This window comes from Coturnix japonica, chromosome 20, assembly GCF_001577835.2.
Source record: "Coturnix japonica isolate 7356 chromosome 20, Coturnix japonica 2.1, whole genome shotgun sequence".
Lineage (NCBI taxonomy): Eukaryota > Metazoa > Chordata > Aves > Galliformes > Phasianidae > Coturnix > Coturnix japonica.
Window position 1 is genome coordinate 11,479,594 of NC_029535.1, and position 18,195 is coordinate 11,497,788.

At 43.9% G+C, this 18,195-nt stretch overlaps 2 protein-coding genes across 4 annotated transcripts in view; one reads left to right on the top strand and one right to left on the bottom strand.

The window, feature by feature from the left end:
* Positions 1-16,430, bottom strand: part of TSHZ2 (teashirt zinc finger homeobox 2) — a 204,741-nt gene extending 188,311 nt beyond the window's left edge. Inside the window, exon 1 of one of the 2 annotated variants that reach the window (XM_015881853.2) lies at positions 15,704-16,430. In XM_015881853.2, coding sequence (XP_015737339.1) covers positions 15,704-15,743 — 40 coding nt within the window. In that variant the 5' untranslated portion in view covers positions 15,744-16,430. The remainder of the gene's footprint in view (positions 1-15,703) is intronic. The other variant, XM_015881852.2, reaches the window with a different exon arrangement.
* A 276-nt stretch (positions 16,431-16,706) lies between these two features.
* ZFP64 (ZFP64 zinc finger protein) overlaps positions 16,707-18,195 on the top strand; it is a 212,688-nt gene continuing 211,199 nt past the window's right edge. The window contains exon 1 of one of the 2 annotated variants that reach the window (XM_032448582.1): positions 16,707-16,818. The gene's annotated coding sequence lies outside the window, so the exon portion shown is untranslated. The remainder of the gene's footprint in view (positions 16,819-18,195) is intronic. The other variant, XM_015882035.2, reaches the window with a different exon arrangement.

An 18,195-nucleotide genomic window follows, 5' to 3' on the forward strand; every position in this document is an offset into this window, starting at 1 on the left:
TTCCTTCCCTATGCCTGGTTCTTTTAAAAGCCAGTCATAACTGGAACTTTTGTTGGAATCACTGCACTTTCTAATGTAAGGTTATGCCAGTTTGTCATCCTGCCAGTCCTGTTTTCTGTCTCAGTCAACGGGGATAAACACTTAGCCCTTCTTTTTCATTCCCTATTACCACACCCCTTCGTTGTAACTGGTATAGATTACATCAGAAATTCCTTGCTGAGCCAGCTCTGCTAATAATTTTTGTTCTAAATCATACAAAAATCTGTGAAATGTAATCATGTCCGTACTTCAGTCCACTACAGATACCTGGAAGCTGAAAAGAAATCTTGCAAAGACTAATGCGTCCCTTACTTGATCACCCCAGGACTAAGTGAGCAGCCAGAGCAATGGTTACTGCGCGTGCATGAACCCAAGTTACATGCTGGGGCCACAGACTGGGAATCTGTGAACTGCCAGTCCAGATGGGACTAAAAAATCACTGTCACGCATGAAACGTCTGGCTCTTAATGAGATCCGCTTTGAGGGGCAGGTTTATAGAGACACTTTCAACACATGTAGGAGTAGAAACGGGGTTGTGTGTAACTGTACAGTTGAAATCAAATTCAATTGCAGCTCAGAAAGCCACATTTGCAGCATTTTCAATGAGCTCTTTACCTCAGCGAGCACCACGCTGTTTACTCGGCTTCCTCAACACAAGAGTTTATGGACTTTTTCAGACTCATTACTTCTCAGGCCACAGTTTGCAAAGCAGAAGGTGGCACATAACCGTGAAGATGCCACTGTCAGGCATGTTGCTAACCTTACCGTGGCCAACCACCCTGATGGCGTGTACTAGGAACACCGTGATGTGCTGCTGCAGCACACGGTCCCTCCAAACACAGACTGTGGTAACCCCCTGCACAGGTATTATAAGCAACAGCAGGTTGTTTTCTCCCTTGTGGACCTCAGCCTCTGCTTTTGAGAAAATGCTTGCTTATGTCTTACGATGCATTTTTACCTAATTGGAAGGGAGATAAGTAATTAAATTTAATGGAAACCAGGGCTTCAAAAGGAATACATAATTTCTGAAGCCATAATTTCTATTACTTTTTATTACCTTTACCTATGTTTTATATGGCAAAGGGTCACAGAACAGATGCAGCTGCTAAACTGGGTGGCTTAGCACACACAGTAAGCTTCTGCAGAGAGCAGGAGCAAGTCAGAGGATATGAGTGAATTCACTTCAGACAGCAAATGAAGTTTTGAGTCATTGCTGAGTCAGGTAAAATTCCAATTTAATACACCTCTAAAGTACGGCCTCTTCTAGATGAGGCAACAATAATCAACTAACCAAATCGACTCATAAGAGGAAGGGGAAATTCTGAGTATAAGTGCAAAAATGAATCATTTTTCTGATAATGTTTTTGTTATTGTTTTTGCAGATGGATCTGAAAGCTCTAACAACTCAATTAAGTTACCACAGTCAACAAAAACAAAGAGCAAAAACAGGGCAGATACTTTCCACCGAGACACCACAGTGATGGGCACATTAGAAATGAGGTAGATTAGATAGATGAACTAGATAGACACATCTAACTGTCCTCCAGAGCACTCATTTGTTTGACAGCCTGGAAAATGCCAACATTCCTGGGATTAAATGAAAATAGAAAACTGCATTTTCACTGTAAAATACACTCAGAACTTCTCGATGTCAGTTTCTCCTTGTTAAAATAAACCAGAGCCCAACCAAGCACTTCCAGAGAGGCTCAAAGTACAATACACTCGATGAAACAGTAACTAAGACTCTACCAACAGAAAGCCCTTACACTGCTACTCTTTAATCCCAGCATATAAGTAGAGTGATACCACTTGCACACACTATAATATACTGATTTTTCTTGAGCTCAACACCATCAAAGTGCTAAATTGCTCATCCTGCATTGCTGCCTTGAAGCCATATTCCTTTATTGCATGACTGCCATTTCCTCTACCTTTATAGGCCCGTTAAACACTTTTTCTCCTGCAGTACATTTCCCCCCTCTTTGTTCATCAACAATGTAGAAGTAAACAAATGTGTTGCATATATATATATATATTAAAAAAACAAACCAAAAACACAAAACAAAAATCAACAAGAACTGGACTGATCCTCCACTGAGATTTCTGGCCCAGCTCACAGACACTGGCATGGATTTTGCTGCAGTGCACAGAATAACGTATGCACAATAAGACACGGTTAGCACTTATGCTCATATTCAACAGCTCCATATTTTTTCCTAGCACCAGGGCACGTGAGCAAGTTCGAAGCTGGGTTTGGCAGCGTGCAGTTTAGCAGTCTCTGAGCCGGATCCCACTCCTGCCCCCTCCAGCTCTGACAGAAGTGCTGGCTGCACACAGGGAGCTGTGCGACATCCCGGTGCTGTCGAGGAGAACAGAATCCAGCTCCTTGTGACAGTTTTCCCTACACAAAATCACAATCAGCCAAACACATTTGTAATCCACTGCAGCTGGTGTTTCTATAATTGATAGAGATATAAAAGCCCTTTTTGCTAAAGTTGTACTTTTGTATTTTTTTTTCTTGGGGGAGTTGTGTGAAAGCAGCTACCAAAAAGCCAGCTTTAAATCTCAGATAATGTAGCTCCCTTTAGAATCCCAAGCTTAAAGCAAGTAGTTATGAGTTTTAGAGATGCAAAAAAATGAAGCTAAAAACAAACATTTATTTTACTTGACGTAGCAAAACAGTGGATTAAAAAGTTAAATCAATGCGCCGTCTGAATGGTCCCTGCTGTAGCTGCAATTTCAAATGAAATAAGAATGTTATAAAAACTCCTGCATATTAGGCACATTTGGAAATGTCTCCTTGTAACAGTTCTTTAAGTGTTCTGTCTATGAGCGCTAACAGGTCACTGCACAGGAAATGCAAAAATATGTTACATTTTAATCAGGGCATATAAAACACTGTCTAGAATGTTACGCTGCCCTTGGGAATCTGTAGTAAGTAGGGGAACTTTTACAAAGTCCAGGTCACTCTCCCCATTACATCACTGTTACATATATACTTATACATATATGTGTGTGTGTAGATATATATATATATATTATTAGGTTATATATATATATATTAGGTTAAATTATATAGATGTCATGTATTAGAACTTTCCCAGTTGTAAGATGATGGCTAAGAGATGCTTATTTCCTTGGAGAAACTCATAATCACCCCCTTGTTCCCCTGCACGTACTTATATATTGAAAATAGTGCATTTTAACTGAACTGCGATGTTTCCAAACAAAAATAATGACAGAAGACAAACATAAAAATGAGACTTTTCGTACACTCACCATAAGAACAAATTTCAGCACTTTTCCTTAACACACAGACACCAATTGAAAACCTGCCTGGTTGTACCTCACAGGTGATTAAAAATGAAAGCAGGGATTTTAGCAGAGATGTTTGGGAATGATTAAGGTAAAATGTCCCTAATCCAAACAAGTGGAAACCCAGATGTCAATGTCATAACATTCCCCCAACTCCCATAAATATTTCTCCAAGTGATTTACCTCTGTTTAACCCAAATCACAAGATCATAAAATATCTAATAAGTTCACAGAAACAGCAAAGGAGTAACGTGAGGGTGACTGTTTTCTAGATTAACATTCCTGGGATTTCAGCTATTTAACATACATAGAGAATCAGGGAGGTGACACAAAACAGTGTCCCCAGGATGTCCTGCTCTGCTCTCACTATTCCTGGTTCAACTTTTATCACCAAGTTCCAGATGGAAAGATTCCATCTCTATGAAAAATCTCCCAAGGAGCAACCAACTGAACAAAATGAAAAGCTGTGCCCTGAGTGAGCGTTACCCTGCAAGGCTTGGGCCCATTGCCCGCTGGGGAACATGGCGGCTGCCTCAACAGCGGCGCCACTCACCCCGCTGCGATTTGCATGCTGCAGCATGAGAGCAGATCTCAAAGCAACAGGCCCTTTTTTATCTAAACAGATATCTGTGGTTGAAACTCTTGGCATTATTCTTTGTATTTTTTCTCCGACAGCAGCTTTGTAGCTGCCAGCATTTTCCACACTTAGTTCCAGCCTACCTACGGCGTGCAGCTCCTCCAAGCCCAGTGTCCGCCTCAGCCCCTCCAACAGCAGACGGGCAGTGCAAAAAGTGGCTTTTTCCACACAACTGAGGGTGCCCCTGGTGCTGGGACAGCCTGCCTTCCCTGCTGTCCGCCAACACGGGCTGTAGAGAAGTAGCAGCAGCCCAGGCCCCATCCAGGCGCCAGCTGACACGCTCCGTGCTGACATTTCCCTTCCTCTGCTTTCACTGCTCAGACCCATGGCCATCCCACAGCAGGGAAAGCAATTGTCCTACTTACACCCAGCTAACACATATTTTAAGGCAATGTAATTGAAAAAGGGAAACTGAGAACTGAGCTTGCGTGGTGGAGATGGCACGCCTGGAGAATGCTGTGTCACCTTCTAAAAATTCTTTGGCAACAGCAACTTTCTGACTTTGTAAGTCAGACAAATTTGGGTGGATTTTTTTTTATTTTTTTATTTTTTTTCAGGGAAGGCAGAAGGTACCTCTAAAACCACCCATGTCAGTGCCAGAAAGCAGTGGTCCTGCAGCTCTGGACATAAAACCCTGACATGAGCCTTTTGCATTTCTGCCAAACAACATCCTACCCTAAATTTCAGGAAGAATGTTTTAATAAAGGAAACACAGATTTTGGCAATGGAAAATGTTACTCAGAACAGCTCAGATCTGGAAACAGTAGAACCAGTAGAAATCAAGCTTTTGAACAGAAAAATCCTAACAACCTGGACTACACACATTGTTGTGCCCATGATATAGATGTTACTGCAGTGCCCAGGGCTATGCAGTACTCCCAGCATCCATACAACAGTGCTCTCAAGACCTCCATTGGTTTTCTGCTCTTTTCAGCATCTTCCCTTATTTTCCCCTTTGTGTTATCATGCAGCTGAACTTTTCCATGTCAAAGGGCTGCCAGGCAGGGGACGGTTCTGAGCCTTGAGCAGCAGCGCTGGCTGCTTTCTCTGCCTCATCCATAGCATGCTGCCTCAACAGCTCAAGCAATCCATCTGGCTAGAGGGATCATCAGACAAAAACAAACAAACAAATCCATAACTCAGATCACAGAAAAGGTCTTAGTCTACATTACATGAGCTGATTTTTTTTTTTTTTTAAAGTGCAACTTACACAATAACTGGCTAAGCCTACAAAATCCAGGTCTGAGTCCCTGATTCAGCCTGAGGGGTTCCTTGGCCTTAGAATTCAGTGCAGACTTAAACACTGATAGCAACTCCTTTTAATCATCAATTGCTTGTAAGTTACACATGTTTTAATGACGCGCATTTAATTTTGCTCCAATTGTAGATATACAATTTACTCAAATTCAATATAAATTCCATGGTTGTGAAATGGGGCTTTGCAATTGTTTTTAAGGGTTTTTTCAGGTTATGAGATGCATTTGAGATACAAAATTGAAGGAGTTTGGTAATGTCAGGTGATGTTTTGTTAGCTTTTGACAAGAGAAAATACTTAATACCCTCATTTTTTCCCTGCTCTGAATATTAGTTTAATTGTCACAAATAATTAAATGCTTATGAGTAAAAGACATCTTTAGACATTTTGACAATACGTATTAAGAGATGCTTTAAGGGAAATCTGCACAGATCAGCTTTTATTTGTTATGCTAAACAATGATGCATCTTGATTGCGTTTGCTCCTTATTTGTGTGTGCAACAGGAGACGTACTGTGAATGATCTGTAAGGAATAAAACGACAGTATTTGACAGGCTAGGAAATGTCTGGGCAGGGATACAGGAGAAGGAACCCTAAAAGGGCATTGTTTGTAGAGGGGCAATGGGATAGAGACACTCCCTTCAATCTAAGGCAATGGAAGGCGCCAACAGCTAAATTACAGTTAATAAGAATAAGAAATAAACATAAATTACATACACAAGGCTCAAGTTCAAGGACTTTGGACCACTAAAATATATATATCTCATTATATCAATTATCAAAGAGAGACAAATTTCCATCCTTAGAATTTGCATATGAACTCTAATAACCTAGTATTCAGAAATACAGGCAAGCATTAATTTCCACATGAAAAGGAGCCATGGGAGAGCTTCCCAAGTCCCCAGCTCCTGGGAAGAAGCCCTACCTGCTGATTTGGCCCTGAACGCTCCAGCTGCTGCGGGAGGGGGAAGCAGGTGGTCTCCCAGGTACGGCAGATTAGCTCTCTATTACCTAAGATTTATTCCGATTTCTTGTCAATATAATGGCTGAAACAACCACTCCTGAAAGGTAATACGGTGTGGAAATAAACATAAACAATCCTTAATGAATCCATAGGCTATTACATGCACCATATTTCTTCTACAGGGAATACATACATCTCCACTTAGAAAAAACAATGCTGCCCTTGATCAAAGCTCAGCAACTCCTGTTCACACAAGAGATGGAACTGGAAACGGTCTATGGGAACTGCTCCAGGCTAAACGCTTCTGAAAATTCAAGCCCCTCCTCAGATGCCCACATAAAGATTTAGACCCTTAACTTTAGAAGCTGGCTTACAAAAATTAAAGCTTCAGAGTTTATTACCAGAGATTTCCAACCATCTCTGGTGGTCCATGTGGAAGCAAATATGCATGTTCTGTTAAACTATAATTAAAGTGTGCTTTTCATATTTCTCAAGGCAAGGCATTATATATGAAATACAGAGCTGGATCTCAGACTGACGAAGAAATAGAAAACAGTGCAAGGGGAAAAATGTAACCATAATAAAATTTCCTGGTCCTGAAACTTATCACTGACCAACAATACACTGAGGATCCTTTAGGAAAGTTCAAAACTTACTTAAATTGTGCTGACAAAAACTATTCCCCTAAAAAAGATCCCGCCATTCTGAAGTTAACCAAGCCCAGCCTCCTTCTGCTGGAAGCGTGCTGACAATATTAATGTGATCTAATAGCAAGAGTAGGGAATTAGGACCAAAAGCTGTTTGACCTTGAGCAAATCAACCAATACCTCCTGCCTTCAATTTACCTTTCTGTGAAATGGGAACAAGATATTCTGCTCTGCTGGGGTCATTCTACAGAGTACACAGCATTGGTAAGGAATCCTTGGAAGAAAGATGTGAAGAAATATTACTCCACTTCCTATCAATGAGCACATGTGAGCAGGAACCATGAGCTAATCAAAAGCACGAGAAAGCTTTTAATTTTTTAACATTTAATGCTACAGATAATCAATATAACTACTTAGCTTCTTTCTCCTTTCACATGTTAATTTAATGCAACTTGCACCGTGCTCATAAATGTTATGACATGGCTGAAAAACACATAAAAAATTAAGTTTGGTACACAAACATACCAGCTAGAATAAGATTCTGTTTCTTCAATACAAAACTACATCACAAAAAGATCCAGTTTGGGGTTGGTTGGTTTTTTTGTCCACTCACACTGCAGACTGTAAATGATTCTTCCTGTATGTACAAAGAAAATTACAGACCTTATGAATCGAGGTGGTATTTCCCAGTGCAACTTACACAAAATTATTTATATATGGAAAATTCAGAGGAAAATCTTTCCTACAGAAAAAAAACAAAACAAAAACCCACCACAACAGGACTTCTGTCCAACTGAAGGGTCAGAGATAGAAATAGGTTTGTTGTCTGCACATTTCAAACTGCATCAAAGTGCGGATTTTCATCCTGATCTGCTCTTTCACTATATAAATCCCTGCCAGAAAGGCATTACAGAGAATTTATTTATTTTCATTAAAAACAAGAATTGTGTGCTGTGCTTTTTTCTAAAGAAATTCTGCATATAACCGAACAAATATAGCTTCAGCAAAGTTGCTTTGGGAATATTTAACTGCTTTTTTTAACTTATGAAAGCAATATTGAATGAGATTTACTACAGTTTAAGATAAGCGGGTCTTAATTTTATATGAACAAAGAGACTTAAAAAGCAATCAGAAAGAGTTCCTACTATATTGTGGAATATCAGGCCTTGTGCAAAATGGGCCCTCTTCTCTTCTATATGCATAAAAACAAATACAAGAGGGTTTTCAATTAGATGAGCCTTTTGAGAGGGATGCAGGAAGAGCCAGAGAGCTCCTTAAAACGTTATTGCTTTTATCTTCGTCAGGTTGGGATGCATACTAAAAATGACCTATTCTTTCCATGACATGCAACATTTTGCTTCTAATTTGACCTATCCATTTTTCCCAGAATGGGAGTGGGGATGTTAATCTGGCTCGGTTTCCCCCAAGCACTCAGTAGTTCTGTTTTTCTACAGCCATCCAGAGCTGAGGGTGCGTCCCATGGTCTCTTCAGCATAGTGAGTAACTTTAATGAGCCTCAGTATCATTAGACAATACAGTTTACAGAACAGAAGGAAAAAAGACACAGAAAGGAATAAGATAGAGCTATAATAGATACAAGCTGTGGAGATGAAAGAAAGAAGTCAGCATCTCATTTGCATTAATACAATAAAAATAAAGCATTAATGTTGCTAGTTGTAATTTTTTTTTTCAATAAAGTTGAGCCTGATTATATCTGGAAAAAAAGACAGGCTGTGCATTTCTCAGAGGTCTTGCAAGGGTTCAGGCTTTAAAGAACAGTTACTGGCTATTAACTTCCTACACTTAATTGCCACTAAAAACAATCTCTGTGAAGCCTCATGTGAAAGCCACTCCTCAAGCACCACCGGTCTGATCTTCCAAAGCCCGAACTGCTTTGTTTACAGCAACAAATTCAGAGTCGCTCTTCACATATCTCCTCCCCATCACTATGTCATATATCTTGTTTAGTGGTATTACGTGTGCATACATATAAAATTATATACACACGCAAATACTGCGCAGTTCTTCCTGAGAATCAGACAAATGCAATATTATCAGCCTCGTTTACTCAAAAATAATGAATCACATCCTCAGAAATCACGAGACCAGCTGAAAATTACGAGATGCTAGAAAGAGTTGCTGTTAGAATCATGGTATTCCTCCCCTGGCATAAGAACCTCTAGGCTGCGTGTTCTCAGTGTCCCTAGTTCTCCATAGCAAGGGGGTTAACATAAATTTTTCTTTTAGAATATGTATTTGGCAGTTGGATGATCACGAGGCTCTGGGAGCTGCCGCTTTAAAAGCACACACTAGGAAAGAACCTCCAGTAGACATGACTGCCAACATTGCAGGAATTTTAACATTTTAAGATACTGGTGGAATACTCAAAACCTGCTCTAAATTGCTGCCCTGCCCAGCTGGTATTGGTAAGAACGTTCCTCTCCCGGACAGGCACATGTCTATCTTTTTTTCAGGGCAGGGATCTATTTCCTATACATTGAGGGCTGCAGGTTCCATTTAGGTGTAGCATTTTACCGGTAACTGGAACAATCTGGTGCTGCACCTTAAGAAATATGGATTTTTCACCATCTAATCCTGTCATTTTGTAACTATTGTTCTGAGCTCATTTTTCCTAGGGCAAAGGGGAAAAACAGCTCTTTTTGGGAAACAAAGATTCTCTTCATTTTCCTAAATGAAACACTTAATGCAACACTTAGATCATAAGACCAGTTTTTCCACTTTTTGCCTGAAGAACCTCACAAGGTGACAAATGAAAAGCTGGCAGTTAAAGAGAGATGTGTAAATCTAATGGGAAGCAGCATGCTTCTGTGATGCGTTTCTCCTTGAAACCTTAAAAAATACACTATTCACTGTCAAGGCATTTCGGTGTTGCAAAAGCTGTTATTATAATATGGCAAAAATGACTCGGCGCCAAGATCCAGCAGCCTCAAGTGAGAGGTCACCTTAACAAGGAAGAACTGATTTTGATGTCTAAAACTACACAGAACTTTTATACTTCCCATTCGCAGAACCCTTTTCGCGCATCTACCTGAGAGCTGCTGCCCATGTGCACAATGTAATGCGGTGCATTAGAAAAAGGACTCTTTAGAAGACTGTATCATCTACTGGTACCAAGAAACTGCTCAATAATTAACACAGAGAGTGGAAATGTGTTTGAGAAGTGAAGTTAGCCAAGCAAGTAAAACATGTCAGTCGCACAAGCACTAGAAAAGAGCAGCGTGCAACCCTCAGTAACACAAGTTACAGCCAGAACTCTTCCCCAGATTTTAAAGGCAGATTATGCTCTAAAGCTGGGTAGCAGAATCTGGTCCCTCTTCGGATGGAAAATGCTCCTAGAAAAATACTTAAATTAATTTCATAGCTTAACAGCCCAGTCTGACAGAGACAGTCTTTACACAAACCAGCTACCCATTGAAGCAAAGTGCTGAGTAAGAGATGCAGAACTGGACCCACTCTCATGTAAATTATTGTAATTAAATAGGTAATGAAAAACCACTGCTCTTGCACGAATGAAATGTGAGACTTCAGCTAAGAGTGTAATGTGTTTCCAATTGACTCCTATATCAGATTCGGAGACAGATGAAAATGTCTCTCTGCTTGCATGAGCACGCTTTGGAGGTACAACTCCACAAATATTTTCATTTTGCAGAGAAGAGGGATAAACAAAGGGTTATTTTAGCTGTAAAGGCAGTAGGATATTCTTTTTTAAGGCATAATGTGGCACACACGTGTCTCAGCCCAAGAGGCATTAGATAGAATTCAAATCATTTTACTTTGCATTTGCTAATAATACGTCACCCAGTAGACGAACCAGGCCTTATTCTCCCTTCCATGGACTGACATGGTATTTTTTTCTACATTTGAGCTCTTAAGATCTGCACAATAGCTTAACACAATAAGTGTTTAGCCTCTGGTTCCAACTGTAATTGATAGAGTACAGTTCCATTCCCTCTGCTGCTGCTAAGTTGGGAACTGCAGCCACAGCAACTGACAGCTTTCCCCCCCCAACCCCCTGTGGGTCTGGAGTTGCTCTCTGGGAGTGATGTCCTCAACGGGACGTGGAGGGAAACGACCGGAGAACGGCTCACCCCAGCACTGCGCTGTGCAGGAACTGCAGGGACCTCTTCTAGGGGAAACGGTTGCTGCAGGTGGGTGCTGCTAATGGGATTGGAAAGCAGGGGAGAAAGCTCTGGGAGGAAACAGAAAATCCCTGCAGTCTGCAGAAAACAGGCTTTTTGATTAGAGAGCACAGAGGAGGGCGAGCGTTTACTGAAAAGAATTTCTGACAATGAGTGTATTTGTAAAAGTGCAATAAGATTATGTCATTTACTGATGGAAAGTCTTGGTAAGTCCCGGTCTTTATATAGTGATAATATACTGAGTTTTGAGACGTGAGATTCAAGCTGAAATAAGAAAACAGCCGAATTGAACGCGACTGCAAATTGTCCCACGCAGGCCTGAGTTCTGACATGGGAAAGAATCACACCGTGGCTTTGGGCTTAGGAGCCTGAGTCCAGATTTCAATGCAGATGGCGACTAATCTTGGTGGCTCTTTAGCTGCAAAAGTACCTATTTTGGTACGTATTTAATTAATCAGGATTTAAAGCCTCCTCTTGTTTGTGAACACCTTGGCTTTTTTGTCATCTGTCAGCATCACAATGTGCACAGTAACTGAAAGGTTCTGAGGCATGAGCTATTTAGGTGGTTTTGATGTGGACTTGCTTTTCTGGAGGACGCTTAAACAAAGCACTGCTGCCATTTCTACAGTTTCATTCAGTGCTGCTTGCATGGAAACTATTTCTGTTCCCGTATAATAAAGGATACATATAATGCCTGAAAAGCCACAACGCTCTCGGTTCTTAATACACGTACATACTGCTTCCTTTCATCACACAAATGCACACGGCAGACATGGCTGGCCATCTACTCTGCTCCCTAAAGAAGCAGAATTTCACTTTCTAAATACGCTTCTGTTTTAAATAACCTTTACTACTAAAGAGCAGACTTCAGCTCCAACGTACTGACTGCTACCCATCTTCTGTTTGCCACTATTTGGGGACCTCTCCAAAACAAGACTGTCTTATTCCACTGCATCAGCAAACAAAATAAATGTGGCTGATATCTGCTCCTGCTGTACTTTTCAAGGGCTCTGGTTCTTAGATGGTCTATAGGAGCACTCAGAGAAAGAAAAGAAGAAAGACGAAATTGCACTCGGAAAAGGCGTTAAGTCCGGATTCGTCTTTCATGCTTTAAAAAAGCAAACTAGCAATTCATGATCACAAAATAAAATATGCACATTTAAACAAGCTGCAGGGGAAAGGAGAGTTTAATCCAGTGAAATTGTGTTTGAAAGCTATTTCATACCCCTAGGAATAAAATCTGAATAGCAATTTTGCTTTGCTCCCACCTTTTTTCCACCCTTCTGTTAATATATTACCATTTGTTATGGGATCGTTACAAGAGTTCTACCCCAGAGGTGGCTGCGTTGTGCAGAAGGACGAAGCGCTTTCCAGGCCTGGGTCTCCTCTCCTCGTACTCACAGGGGCAGCCGGTGCTCATCACAGCCACACTGATGTGAGCAAAGCTATTTCTGCTTTGTACCTGAGCGGGAGAAGAATTCGGCCCGCAGCCTGCACAGCCCTTGTGATTCGTTTGGAGGAAGGCGACGGCACAAATGGGTCCTTATTGGAACCAGAAGTATGATACTAACACAGACACCGGCATAACGAGCTCCAAAAACCTGCTCTAAGAATTATTGAAATGGATGTGACGGTAAAAAGAGTGACGACCCCGAGCAGATTCGGTCCTGGAAAGATCAAAATGCATTCAACGTAATGCTGGCATTGCTGTGCAATGAAGTATCTTTAACAGTATGATCTGAGATCAAAAATCCCCATCGTCAAACATAAATAGTGCCCCGTTTATCCAATTACGCTACCTTGTTTCATTACAATGCTCTGTAATATATTTCTTAGGAATACAAGGCTTAAAATTAATAATAGAACAGGACAAAATTGCCATGTATATTTCTCTAGATAGATTTTCATCTAGCAGCAGGACTTCACTTCTGATTCACTCACTGGTTCTCTCTAACCTTTACATTATTCATTAATCAAACTAGAAACCTGCTTTCAAAGTCAGCGCATGGTAGTAATTATTTACAGTTGTGCATAGTATTTAATTTTAAGCAATGACAAAAGCAGGCATGTCCAGAATCATAAGGCTTATCATTTTTCTTCCGTTGGAGGTTAACTATCTAAGGGAGCCAAAAGTTGCAAACTTCTCTTCAATATCTCTGCTGCCATCAAGACAAAATGCAGTGCAACTGATACCTTTGAACTTGTACAAGTAAAAATAAATACAGTGAAAATTAAGTAATATATAATGTATTAACTCCTTTAATAAAAGGAATAAAGAGATTTGCTATCAGCCTTGATGAGCGATTCGTTTCTTACTGCACAGTCTGTCTACTGTCACTTTGAGGCATTTTGCACTCTGCAAAGCAGAACCTCAGCACTATCCTGAAAATGAAAGTCAGTTTTAAGGACTGCACACAAGAGGCAGGTCTGCTCTTTGGAAGCCCCCAGCCCCCCACAAACACACAAACACAACTTCAAAGAAGGAGAGCCATTGCCAACGTACAAACTGACTTCAGATCAGTTATGCTGAATGAAACCGGACTGCTTCTGCAGCGCTTTGCTCACCTGAAACAACACTGCTCTGAGGACAAACAGAATCACAGACATGCACTGTGGAAGCCCAAGGCACGCTTCAGAATGGGAATAAAGACGGAGAGACGCTATTGTGGCCATTCAGATTTCTACCTCCTCACTACGGCTGGCAAAATACTGCAATGCTCTTGATAGAAATATTTCTTACTGTATTCTCACAGCGGGGAAATCCTGGGAAACAACAGGATGGGCTTTGCTCACAGGAATGTACTTATTCTGCAGCCTGTGCTTCTGAAACAGAACAGGATGCCCCTGCTACAGGAAGATACTGCACACGTCGCAGGAGAAAATTCTGCTTTGAAAATAAAATAAAATGAAGCCTCATAGTCCTGACAGAAAGAAAAAAGGAGCAATTCTAGCACTGTCACTGTGATGATCAGCATCCATGAAAAAATAGCTATTTATCCTGCAAGTTGAACACGTTAATGCCTTATTCGGATAGAACCTCTTTGTGAATAAAACAATAATAGCAACTCGTCAGGGAGTTCTACTGGATATATGTATATGAACACATATCCGTGCTGAGTTTGCCTATCATTTACATTGGAAGGGATTGCTGCTTGCCAGCCATCACACTGGCAGCCTGTGTAGGAGCATCACTGCTCGTGTCCCATAAGGCTCTCCCTGCTCACCATTGTCCTACACCCATATGGATAAGGCAAAACATGCAAGTTCATCAAAGTTACACACCTCCCAGTTTCTCAAAAAGAACATTTCCCTCTGTCTGTGTCCCAAGCACTACTTTGCAAAGTTTATTGAGCCACTAGAGTTGTCCGTGCATTTTGTCCCATGGACAATGTGACAAGAAGAAAATATTCGGAGTGGAAAAATTACTAGACCGTTTGGAAAGCACAAACATGAAATATTAGTTTTCTTTGGAGAACTAATCTGACAAAGGACGCACAGAAAAAAAAGGGGGGGAAAAACCCGCCTACATTAAAAGCCAAACAAGATAATAATTGTGCGTGTCTGGCTAAGAGAATCTAGAGGGCAAGGCTTACGTCATTGGCACTTGGGTTACCATGGTGAGTGATTTATTGATATATATCAAGAATGAATAGATCAAAGGCAGCAAGATGACAGGTGATCAATCAAATGTCAAATCAAAGCTGGCAATCAACTGGAAAGCTGATTTTTCAGTGGGTGGGTCTGGCAGAAGAAAAATGAACTTCCATATTGCGCTTCCCAGAAACAAAACCCCATCAGATTATTAAGGAAAAATAAAAAGCAATTAAGCAGCCTGGAAGAACAGAACTCTTTGAAGAGATTTACTACTCGGGCCCGCTCAGCCGCCTCTTTTCCTTGGCCTCCAAAAGCAAAAGAACATCCTACGAATGACAAAACAGGACGCTTCCAAAGTTGCAAACTATTTCCTCCGCTAAGATTAATAAATTAATAAATAATAATAAAGAAGACCCGTCGCAAAAGCACTTGGCGCGTGCAAACACCCAAACTCAGATAGGAAACAAAAGAAGAATTTGATTGGAAAATGCGGCTCGTCTCCTCGCAGTCACAACGCTCCGCTTTATTTCCTGTTGCAATTTTCACCGCCGCTGATCAAAGGCTGAACTTCCCCGCCGGGTTCAGCGCCGCAGCCCCTGCACTATTTCAGGCACACGCGGCTCTCGGGCAGCGCAGCCACAGCCCCGCACCGGGAGGGCGCAGCGCCACGACCCGCTTCGCCACGAGCGTTTGGGAAACAAAACCACCGCGGGGAAAAAGAACGAGCGGATAATAATAATAAAAATAAAGGGTAATAAGGAAATGAAGCCCCAAGAGGGAAGCAAAGCGGAGGATGATCCCGGGCAGGGAGAAGGGACGGGGGAGAAGGGGAGAGTCAGGAGCAAAGTTGGGGGGAAGTTTGGCCGAAGCGGGAGCGGGGCGGAGGGAAGGGGTCGGGGCCGGAGCGGCTCGGGCAGGGCCGCGGGTACGGAACGGCACGGGGAGATCCGGGCACGGAGAGGGGGAGGGCGAGAAATAAATACGGCTCCGGCCCGGGAAGGCGAGGGTGACCCTCAGTAATAATAAAGATGGGGGGGAAGGATCGGAAGGAGCGGAGAGGCAGCGCTGCGTAAGGGGATGGCTTCTCCTTACCTGCAGCCCGTTTGGGTGCTTGCTGTTTCCTCCTTGGCATCGCTCTACTTTCTCCAATCTCACTTCTGTCCCCAGATCCGGGAGCCCTGAGCCGCTCCGGAGCCGTGTTCGTGCGCCTCAGCCGCGGCCCCGGCACCCTCAGCCCCGGCCCCCCTGGCTGCGCTCACAGGAACCTGTTTGCCTTTATTTTATTTCTGAGATCTACGTTTCTCTCTCTCTCTCTCTCTCTCTTTTTTTTTTGGTTGGCTTTTTTTTTTTTTTTTTTTTTTTAACTGTTGCAACACTTGCTTTGCTTTGATTCAAACATCCGAGCTCAAGGAGCAAACGAAAGGAGCCCACGGTACCAGAGAGCGAGAATAAATAAATAACAAAATAGAAATGTATCTATTAGAAAGGCGGCTCTGGGAACGCGGCGGGGCTGCCGGGCTGCTTCCTCCCTGTCCTCCCTCTCCTCCTCCTCCTCCTCCTCCTCCGCGCCGCGCGGATGGCGGAGCGCTGCCCGGTGTGTGCGTGCGCGCGGAGCGCTGCAGGTTCGGTGCTGTCAGCTGCCAGGCAGTGAGTGATATGGGAGAGGACAGGGAGGCTTCGGAGGGAAGGAAATCTGCTGTTCGCACACACACGCGCGCACACACACACTCACACACACGCACACACACACACACACACACATACAGGCAGGGCGAGGCGATGCCAGCAAACATCGATCCGCTGAGCAAACTGCACATTAACAAACTCCTCCTCCGCGCCCTGATGACAGGAGGAAATTTACTCCGCGCAGTTTATTAAAGAGACAGCGCGCGCCTCCGCCGGGCTCGCAGCACCTGGGGCGCGCGCCGCCGACCCCCCCCCCCTCACGCGCGCCCCCATCCCACGAGAGCGCGCCCCGCGAGCCCCACGCGCGATGCCCGGTACCACGCGGAGCCTCCCGGGGTGGGCGCTGCGGGGCGGCCCCGGGGCTCGGTCCGTGCGCTCGGCGGGGGGTCGGTTCCTCGTGCTCCATCACGGCGCGAAGTTCGGTGAAGTTGCGGTGTCTGCCCAGCGCCCCTCGGGTCCGACCGCACCGAACGACCCATCTGCCGTCCCGAGACCCCCCGAACCCGGACCTGCAGCTGGAGGTACGGCACGGTACGGTACGGTACGGTACGGTACGGTACGGTACGGTACGGTACGTCTCCGCACCGTGCGCCGAACCGCACAACCGCCGTCAGCCCGGCGGACACGGGGCAGGTTGTGGCCGCTGCCCCGTCCTTTGTGCCCGGCTCTTGACCCGGCCCCCGGCAGCACCTGGAGGTCTGAAAAGAACCTGATCCGGTTCTGTGCGTCCCGTTCTCGTTTGCACGAGGTTCTGTTTGCAAAGTGCATTTTGCAGTGTTCTGCAGCCGAGCCCCGGAGTTTGCAGCAGAGCTCTGAGTTCCGTGCTGCTTTTGGTGCTGTTTCGCCACTTGAGTGTTTGCAGTGATACCGTTGGGATGAATGGGAGCCGTTTGCATCCTGCTCACACCGTGCACCAGGCCCGGCTCTGAGCCACGCGGTGCAGCGCTCAGCATTGCAGGGCAGGGGGCTTCCATGGAGGAGCCCGCAGTGACCTTTAGGTCTGGCAGCCCGGTATGAAGCCATGCATATGAAAGCACCCACCTCGCTGACCTCACTCGCATTATCCCAAAGCCTTCCACAACCCAGCACAAGCAATTTTTTTTTCTAAGCAATCTAAAAGTATTTATTGGTGCAAGCAGATGCTTAGTTTGAAAGACAAAATAGGATAACACTACCATAAAAGACTCATTTTTGCACTTCTGCCGAGCATAACTCACTCAGAAGCAAGCAGCTCTGCTCAAAGCACTCAGCATTGCTTGGTCCCCTTGCAGCCCCACACAGTGTGTGTGGAATCCCACCCGTGTGCATCTGTGCTTCTGTGCTGCAGCCGTGGAGCTCAGCAGGGCTCAGCTTTGGGGCAGTGATGCTATAGGACAAGAGGTGGCAGTGCCTGATGTCGGCATAGTGCTGGGCCTGCAGCACAGTGACCAACCGGGATTTAATTCTTGTGTTTCACCCACCCGTGTTTGTGATGCAGTGTCCATCCCGGTACCCAGGTCAGAAGAATGAAGGTACTTCCAGTGGGAAGTTGCGTTCTTTCTGTCTCCCTTCCTCTCCCCTCTTGTTGCATGGAGCAGTACTGCACCTCTGCTTGGGATAGTTTGATTGTTAGTAGGCAATTATGAGGAGCTGTATGTTATTGTGCAGAGTTGTGTATGAAGAGCCCTCGTAAGATGGTGAGGTTTTTATTGTCTGTGTGACATGTTGGGATGCTGCTGGGTACTGTGAGGTGTGGGGACTGAGTGTATCCCTCTGATGGGAACCTCTCCACCTGGGTCTGCTCTATGCATGGAGGACGGCCACCACCCACAGATGGGGCAGAGCCGGGCTCCAGTGCAGCCTGGGATGGGCAAGGAGCAGCTATTGTTCTCCCGGCCATGGCTGGAATCCAAATGCTG